Here is a 9,754-nt window from a genome sequence, read left to right as displayed (position 1 = left end):
TACAAAGATAAAGTGAAATATCTGTTCATAAAAATGGAATTAGATTGAGTAACTTTATAGATGAACTTGACAGTGATGCCAGTAAGGGATAATCATGATGATTCTTTTAATAATGATGATGAAGCAATAGGAAGAGAGTTGTACCTTTAAAAGGGCGGGAACTTGTAACTGTAAAAAAGAATCGCAGGAAATCATTAGATTTGAGAAACTTGATAGAGGGAAACTTGACAGTGGTGCCAGTAATGATAATCATGATGCCCTTTTTTGATGATGATGAAACAGTAGGAAGAGAGTTAGTACCATTAAAAGGGCAGGAACTTGAAACTGTAAGAAAGAATCATGGAAAATCATTGGTTACGACAAATATGTATTATAAACCAAAGTCAATCACACAGTCTTTGTTGGAGGAAGAGGAAGAAGCAGCAGATATTGTTACTTCTGAAACAAATTCTGAACTGGCAAGACTTGAAGAGGAATATAATCTCGATCTAGCAGAAAAAGGACAGCTAAAGGTTCCAGGAGTGAAAAAAGTTGAGATACCAGCCCTTACAGATGTAGGACCTATTGTAAACGATTCAGAAGTTCTCCAGAAGCTAGTACAATTAGGAGTAGATCTTTCAGTTGTTCAGAAGAAAGGAATGATTGAAGATGTTTTGAAGATGAATTTTAAGAAGGATGTAGGGCCCTATATCTGGACTTTGAAAGACATTGGTGTGCCTGCAGATAAACTTGGTGAGGTGTTCACAAGATGTCCCTGGATTTTCCAGCAAGATGTAAACAAATTGAGGGTAAGCATGTTCCAAATTTGAGTGCAGAAATTAGAAAACAACCTTCCAAGTTAAGTCAATAGGGATAACTTCGGAAAACCAATTCTCTGCTATATATAATACATACATGTACATGGTATTAATACAGACAACAAAATAGGGTTTTTGAGCAATTCTGTTCATTTAAGTTTGTAAATATTGAAAAACAGTGTGTATAATTATAGTGCCATTCCTTTCAAAAGGGCAGCAATTTTGATTTGATGGCACCTTTGCCTTGTACACGCCAAATTATGTCAGGAACCAGGTAGGAAGGCAACTGATTACCTTTCATTAACTAGCTGGTACTAGCTCTGTACAGCTCCTACTGTTGGTCGAACCTTCAACCTCTCTCCTGGTGTCTAAACCACTTGGTTACAGTATATCGTGTCTTTTTGTAGCTGCATGGAATTCAAAATACAGTTATAGTAAATTTTATATTGGTTACTCTTGTATGTTATTCTTTGATGATACAGGTGCGTATTGATTACCTCCGGTCAAAGAAGTTTACGAAATCTGATATAGAAAACATGATTGACAAAGATCCAAAGTTCTTGTTAATACCTGTGGAAAAGGTTGATGCTAAACTAGGATTTTTACAACAGGAGTTCAGACTGACAGGTTTGTTTGATAGGCTTCTGAAGTACTTCATTGAAATAAAAAAAGATATATAGATGATGCTTGCTTTTGAGATGAAAAAATAGTAATAGTCCTTTATAATACCCTTATGCTGGACACGAATGAGTCTGCCTTTGCGACCAGTGTAGATCATGATCAACCTGCACATCTATGCATTCTGATCATGATCTACACTGTTCGCCATTCAGTCAGTATCTTTTTGCTAAGCACTCCTTTCAACAGTTAATGGTACTGCCCAAATTGAAAGATGGACAAGTTCATTATAGAAATTTAGCATGGTAAGGGTTAAAGCTCATCTGAACCTCGGGTGCCGGATGAGCTATTGAGATGGCGCTGTGTCCGTCATCTGTCGTGAATGGTCCTAAGTTAGCTTTTTACTCAAGATGACTTATTTTCATGATGATCAGTGGTTGATGGATCTTCACCAATTTTTGTCCATAGTATTCCTGCATGGACCTCAATCTGTGTTCAAATGGCTCTGATTGACCAATTTCAGGGGTTGACCACCATAACTTAAAAGAGAAAATCCTATTAACAGTTTTTATGCCCAGGTAGGGAGGCATATTAGTTTTCAACTGTCCGTCCGTTCGTTTGTTAGGTCGTTCGTCACAACGTTGACTTTTTGCATGAAGGCACTTAACTCATGAACCACTGCACCCAGGACCTTCAAACTTCACATGCTGATAGTACTTATTGAGTACACCACCCCTACTGACTTTGGGGTCACCAGGTCAAAGGTCAAGGTCACAGATGCCAACGTTATCTTTTTGCATGAAGGCACTTTACTCATGAACCACTGCACCCAGGACCTTCAAACTTCACTTGCTGATAGTACTTACTGAGTACACTACCCCTACTGACTTTGGGGTCACCAGGTCAAAGGTCAAGGTCACAGGGGCAAATGTTAACTTTTTGCATGAAGGCACTTTACTTGTGAACCACTGCACCCAGGACCTTCAAACTTCACATGCTGATAGTACTTATTGAGTACACCACCCCTACTGACTTTGGGGTCACCAGGTCAAGGTCACAGGGGCCAACATTAACTTTTTGCATGAAGGCACTTTACTCGCGAATCACTTCACCCAGGATCTTCAAACTTCACATGCTGATAGTACTTATTGAGTACACCACCCTTACTGACTTTGGGGTCACCAGGTCAAAGGTTAAGGTCACAGGGGCCGACGTTAACTTTTTGCATGAAGGCACTTTACTCGCAAACCACTGCACCCAGGACCTTCAAACTTCACATGCTGATAGTACTTACTGAATACACCACCCCTACTGACTTTGGGGTCACCAGGTCAAAAGTCAAGGTCACAGGGGCCAACGTTAACTTCTTGCATGAAGGCACTTTATTCGCGAACCACTTCACCCATGACCTTCAAACTTCACATGCTGATAGTACTTACTGAGTACAACACCCCTACTGACTTTGGGGTCACCAGGTCAAAGGTCAAGGTGCTGCGGGGGCATTTGTCACCATTAGTGACAGCTTTTGTTTCTGATGAACCACTAAATGGGTCATCACTAAACTTTGTCAGTAGCATCCTTGTAAGAATTTGGCTTAGCCTCTTCAGGGGCTGCCAGAACTAAAAGTAAAAAATGTTAAACAACATCTCATGAGTCCTCAACAGAAGTTGTTTGTAACGTCCTTGTATTAAGGTCCTTGCTGTAACATTGTTCATATGGTTCTGCTTGGCCACTTTTAGGGGCTGATAGATCTAAAAATAGAAAAACCAATAAACAACATCATCTGATGAACCACTTCACCAAACTTGGTCTGTAGCATTCCTATAAGGTCCTCTGACAGTTGTATTCCAATAATTTTGCTTTGCCCCTGTTTAGGATTGCCAGAGCTGAAAAATGGAAGAAAAAAACATTATAAACATCATCTTCTGATGAACCACTATAGATCTTCACCAAATTTGGTTTGTAGTATCTTTGTAAGGTCCTCCCGCAGATTTGTTTAAATCGTTTCGCTTGACTCCTTTAGGGGACGCCAGATTTAAAAATAGAAAAGAACTTCAACTTAATAAAGTGAATATTTAAAAGTGTGAAATAAACAGGAAATTTTAACATGTATGTCCTTTATAGGATGAAGTGAACTTTAAAAAGACCATAATAAAGTTAACAGACATTTAAAGATATATAATAAATTGAACATTAGCTGTGGTTTTTCATGTTTAAAGTGATGAAAGAACTGTGAAGGTAATATCTTTTCAACATCATTTCAGGAAAACAAGTAAGGGAAAAAGTGAGTGGATTGTCAAAGCTGATTATAGCCAAACCAGCAGTAATCAAGGTAAAATACATTGAGGATTGAAGGTTTTTTAATCTTTTCATCTATCTATATGCAATTAAAAGTAGTTTTTAGCTATGATGAACATAGAGAATAGTCTGCCTGGAAACAGATAGTTTAGGGAGATGCAATGTTTATTTTCAAAAAGAAGAAACCCATACTTTTAGGAATTCATAGTTTACCAATTCAACAGGCGTCCTCCAGCACAATCACATTATCCTGTAATAATCCAGCTAGCTTGCAACTCAGTGATTCAATCCAGGAAATATTGTCCACATTAGTGCTTAGGGTCTTTGTTACACCACTGAATTGGGACAAGTTGCCATTTGACCATAGCTTTCAATGGGACTTTTAGACCTAATAAAACAAAACAGGCCTTGTGTGTTCATTTAGTCTATACTATCTGTGGCTGAAAAATACGGTTTTTATGCTCAGAGAGGTCACTGCTTTTATTTAAATGTTTATATGCATTATCATTTCCGTACCAGTTGAAAACAGGTGGGGGTGTGAAATTAGAGGTTTGCCTGATTGTCGCTTGATATCCATCTGAAAATCTGGAGTATGCAGTAACTTGAAAAGTATTTTAATGAAACTTCATGTGGACATAATTTTCCTATATATTTTCAAATGTTTTACAGGAGAGCAAGTTTTACATGAAGAAGTTTCTTGGTTTTACAGACAGGGAGCTGAAGACCATATTCCTTGCATATCCTAAAATCTTTCTCAAAAGTAAGTACTGCATATGTACAAAATGTAATAACTTTTTCTTGTTATGATTTTCTTCAAGTTTTGTTCTTAAGAACTAGCCTTGGGTATTCCTCCACCATCAAAGCTTGAATGTCAACTTTAAAATTATAGTTTTGCATATTATAAGGATGTTTTTATGTCACAGAAGATGAGCATATTAAAATCGTACCGTCTGTGAGTCCGTGTAAATTCTTGTTTGTAAGGGCATTGTTGCATGTTTTCAGAACATATTTACGCATTTTAATGACTTTATTGCATATTTTTCCATATTGTAAGGGTATTTTGGCATAGTTCAAGGACATTTTTGTTTACATTAAGGATAATTTGAATATAAATGATTTGATTTATTGTTTGAAGACCACAAATAAGCAAAATATCAGAAAAATGTGCAAAAGAATTTCAAAAAGGAAAATTGTAGAAAAAGTAGCTATTTCATTAAAAAAAAAGAAACATTTGAACTTCAGAAAGTAATTTTACATTTTTATCCAAAAGGGAGACAACTGTACTGAAACTAGTTTTGTATACTTCGTTAGAAGAGAAGTAATGCCTCCTGCTATGCATGTTAATGGTATAAAGACTATTTCTTGACAAAAGTTTGAGAAGAAACAGTAGAAAAGAGATGAGAAAAGGTTGAGTAGCATCAAAATTAAAATGAAATAGGTTGTTCCCTTAGGACTATAAAGTAATTTGGTTGCTTTTATTTTATTGTATTCTTTCATTGTGAAGCCAAGTTCATCATGAAGTGTGACCTTGAAATGAATATGAGTTAATATGGCACTTGGCTTTCAAGCTGTTTTAATGCATGAGTAAAAGATTTAACAAGATGGGAAATTTGATTACAAAACAACCAATTTTGGCAATTTTTTTAAATTTGCAAGCATAATAAAAATTGCAAGCAGTGGATGAGCTGAATTACATTTAAAGCTCCATATGGTTTTTAAAGGGGATAAAATAGCTGTCTATTTAGATGTTTAATATTAATCATCATTATTTGGTTAGAAAACCGCTACTTTCAATATTACACATGAAAGGATTATATAGTTGAGCAGTAAAGGGAGGTAATCATAAACAGTGGGCTTGATACTATTTTCTATTATGTTAATTAATATCTAAACCTTTGGCAAATATAGGAAAAAACAATTATCGAAAATAGGATATAGCAAGAAATAGACATATTTTATATTCATAGCAAAAACATGGCAGCCACATTATAAACAAAAAGTCATTATGAGTCTTACTAGCTCAGCAGTACTATTGAATGTACAATGTATATCTGCCAAAACTTGGTAATTGGTTTTGAGTAGAACATTATAGGAAAGAGTTATTTTTAGCTCACCTGTCACAAAGTGACAAGGTGAGCTTTTGTGATCGCGCAGTGTCCGTCGTCCGTCGTCCGTCCGTCCGTCCGTGCGTCCGTGCGTGCGTCCGTAAACTTTTTGCTTGTGACCACTCTAGAGGTCACATTTTTCATGGGATCTTTATGAAAATTGGTCAGAATGTTCATCTTGATGATATCTAGGTCAAGTTCGAAACTGGGTCACGTGCGGTCAAAAACTAGGTCAGTAGGTCTAAAAATAGAAAAACCTTGTGACCACTCTAGAGGTCACATTTTTCATGGGATCTTCATGAAAGTTGGTCAGAATGTTCATCTTGATGATATCTAGGTCAAGTTCGAAACTGGGTCACGTGCGGTCAAAAACTAGGTCAGTAGGTCTAAAAATAGAAAAACCTTGTGACCACTCTAGAGGTCACATTTTTCATGGGATCTTTATGAAAGTTGGTCAGAATGTTTATCTTGATGATATCTAGGTCAAGTTCGAAACTGGGTCACGTGCCTTCAAAAACTAGGTCAGTAGGTCTAAAAATAGAAAAACCTTGTGAACTCTCTAGAGGCCATATATTTCAAAAGATCTTCATGAAAATTGGTCAGAACGTTCACCTTGATGATATCTAGGCCAAGTTCAAAACTCGGTCATGTGCCATCAAAAACTAGGTCAGTAGGTCAAATAATAGAAAAACCTTGTGACCTCTCTAAAGGCCATATTTTTTCATGGGATCTGTATGAAAGTTGGTCTGAATGTTCATCTTGATGATATCTAGGTCAAGTTCGAAACCGGGTCACATGCTGTCAAAAACTAGGTCAGTAGGTCTAAAAATAGAAAAACCTTGTGACCTCTCTAGAGGCCATATATTTCATGACATCTTCATGAAATTGGTCAGAACGTTCACCTTGATGATATCTAGGTCAAGTTCGAAAGTGGGTCACGTGCCGTCAAAAACTAGGTCAGTAGGTCAAATAATAGAAAAACCATGTGACCACTCTAGAGGCCATATTTTTCATGGGATCTGTATGAATGTTAATCTGAATGTTCATCTTGATGATATCTAGATCAAGTTCGAAAGTGGGTCACGTGCCGTCAAAAACTAGGTCAGTAGGTCAGATAATAGAAAAACCTTGTGACCTCTCTAAAGGCCATATTTTTCATTGGATCTGTATGAAAATTGGTCTGAATGTTCATCTTGATAATATCTAGGTCAAGTTCGAAACAGGGTCATGTGCGGCCAAAAACTAGGTCAGTAGGTCTAAAAATAGAAAAACCTTGTGACCTCTCTAGAGGCCATACCCTTGAATGGATCTCCATAAAAATTGGTCAGAATGTTCACCTTGATGTTATCTAGTTCAAGTTTGAAACTGGGTCACGTGCCATAAAAAACTAGGTCAGTAGGTCAAATAATAATAAAACATTGTGACCTCTCTAGAGGCCATACTTTTCATGGGATCTGTATGAAAGTTAGTCTGAATGTTCATCTTGATGATATCTAGCAAGTCAAGTTTGAAACTGAATCAACTGCGGTCAAAAACTAGGTCAGTAGGTCTAAAATTATTAAAATCTTTTGACCTCTCTAGAGGCCATATTTTTCAATGGATCATCATGAAAATTGATCTGAATGTTCACCTTGATGATATCTAGGTCAGTTTCAAAACTGGGTCATGTGCGGTCAAAAACTAGGCCAGTAGGTATAAAAATAGAAAAACCTTGTGACCTCTCTAGAGGCCATATTTTTCATGAGATCTTCATGAAAATTAGTGAGAATGTTCACCTTGATGATATCTTGGTAAAGTTCAAAACAAGGTCACGTACCTTCGAAAATTAGGTCAATAGGTGAAATAATAGAAAAACCTAGAGACCATATTTTTCAATGGATCTTCATGAAAATTGGTCAGAATTATTATCTTGATAATATCTAGGTCAAGCTCAAAACTGGGTCACATGAGCTCAAAAACTAGGTCACTATGTCAAATAATAGAAAAAACGATGTCATACTCAAAACTGGGTCATGTGGGAAGAGCTGAGCGATTCAGGACCATCATGGTCCTCTTGTTTATGCCCCCCGAAGGGAGGCATATTAGTTTTCAACTGTCCGTTCGTTCGTTCGTTAGTTAGTTAGTTAGTTCGTTAGTCACAACGTTAACTTTTTGCATGAAGGCACTTTACTCACGAACCACTGCACCCAGGACCTTCAGACTTCACATGCTGATAGTACTTATTGAGTATACTACCCCTACTGACTTTGGGGTCACCAGGTCAAAGGTCAAGGTGCTGCGGGGGCATTTGTCACCATTATTTTAACATTATATTGAAACCTCTGCAACACTGCCCAGAATGAGATTTTATTGCTATATTTCTCCTTCAGACCAGTCTTTAACAAAGCTTTTTCTGCGGAACTTAGTAAGAATTGTCTATGACACATACCTGATATGAAATATTTGATACAAAAACATCTGCTGAAAAAATTGAGAAACATGAAGTATGTTTTTTTCACGTCAATAGATTTTCCACAAAACATAAAAGTATTGACAATAACTTACAGATGTGGATCATACTTCCAACGCCTTCAACTATCTTCATAATGTTATGGAGTTACCGCACGAATTAATCGCCAAGACTCCAATAGCAATGGACACTACACGCTACTTTCTGGAGAATAGGCACCGATTCCTTGTGAAATGTGGACGAGCCCAGTATGATCCAACAAAGCCGAATTACGTGTCGTTACATGCTTTACTTACAGCAAAAGAGGATATTTGGTGTGTGGAAATCGCCAAGGCATCTGTTGCCGAATATAATCAGTTTCTGCGAACGATCTAGAAATAAAATTTAGTTTAAGCAGATCACATGACATTAATTGGAATAGACAGACATTTCAGTTTCAGAAACTTTGACATCTTGATTAGATGATGGGACTACCAATTTAAATGTTGAAACATGGAATTGATATTTAAGAAATAAATCTTGATAGCATTTAATACGTTTTAAGAATCTAGTGTTTGAAGCATGCAGACTTTACACATGCTTAAAACATATATCCAAAGAGAAATAATTAAAACTTCGATTTTTATCTTGTATTTAGTTTTTTTCCTTTACCATTGTTTTCATTGATTGAAATTGCATGTACTTCTGAAGTTTGAGATCTCTGAACAAAATCATTGAGGAGTGGCAGTTGTTAGAATAGCAAGCAATATTATGTTGCATCATAATATATGAGCCACACCATGAGAAAACCAACATACACAGCAACCAACACAGCATCCGTGCAGTCTGGTCAGGACCCATGCTGTTTGCTAATGGTTTCTCTAATTGCAACAGGCTTTGAAAGCTTACAACATGGATCCTGACCAGACTGCACGGATGTGCAGGCTGGTATGGATCCATGCTGGCCGCAAACACACTATGTTGGTTTTTTCATGACCGGCTCATTAATGTTTTCGATGAATATTAAAGGTACAGTAAAATGCAATATATATGATGACATTATGCTGTGAATAGTCAGCGCCAATTGAATGTCATGACCTCTTCTTTACTGACTTGAATATTCCCTTGCGCCCATCTTCCGCAAGACATAGCAGTATTACCATTACCAGTCCTGGCTTATATAAACAAAGGAGCATTCCGACCTACCGTTTGATGCAATGCGTGCGCGAGGTAACAGTTCTATCATATTTGATCTAAATTTTACAGTAAAAGACATATTATATTCGAAGTAATTTATATCAAAACAGTGGTTGAACATTATTTATTTACTTGGGCGCTTATACCTCGTTTGAAATAATTTCACTCGTATAACTGCCCATCCTGTATAAATAGTGTTAAAACACTTTTGCTATAAATTACTTCTTAATTAAGATGTGTATTTTGAAATACAAAAATACGGGGTCAATAGTTGAAAATGTTTCTTGTTTAGTTAGCATGGTGAGTAGATT

At 36.7% G+C, this 9,754-nt stretch overlaps 1 protein-coding gene across 1 annotated transcript; it reads left to right on the top strand.

Annotated features, from left to right (window-relative positions):
* The first annotated feature begins 240 nt into the window (after positions 1–240).
* Positions 241–8,892, top strand: LOC128552542 (transcription termination factor 3, mitochondrial-like). The gene is made up of 5 exons (XM_053533588.1): positions 241–788; positions 1,280–1,424; positions 3,680–3,747; positions 4,383–4,473; positions 8,365–8,892. Exons 1-5 carry the CDS (start codon positions 243–245, stop codon positions 8,640–8,642), a joined length of 1,128 nt encoding a protein of 375 aa, XP_053389563.1. The 5' UTR covers positions 241–242; the 3' UTR covers positions 8,643–8,892.
* The last annotated feature ends 862 nt before the right edge of the window (positions 8,893–9,754 follow it).

This window comes from Mercenaria mercenaria, unplaced genomic scaffold (assembly GCF_021730395.1).
Source record: "Mercenaria mercenaria strain notata unplaced genomic scaffold, MADL_Memer_1 contig_2889, whole genome shotgun sequence".
NCBI classification, from domain to species: domain Eukaryota; kingdom Metazoa; phylum Mollusca; class Bivalvia; order Venerida; family Veneridae; genus Mercenaria; species Mercenaria mercenaria.
This window is presented reverse-complemented; position numbering and strand designations above follow the sequence as displayed.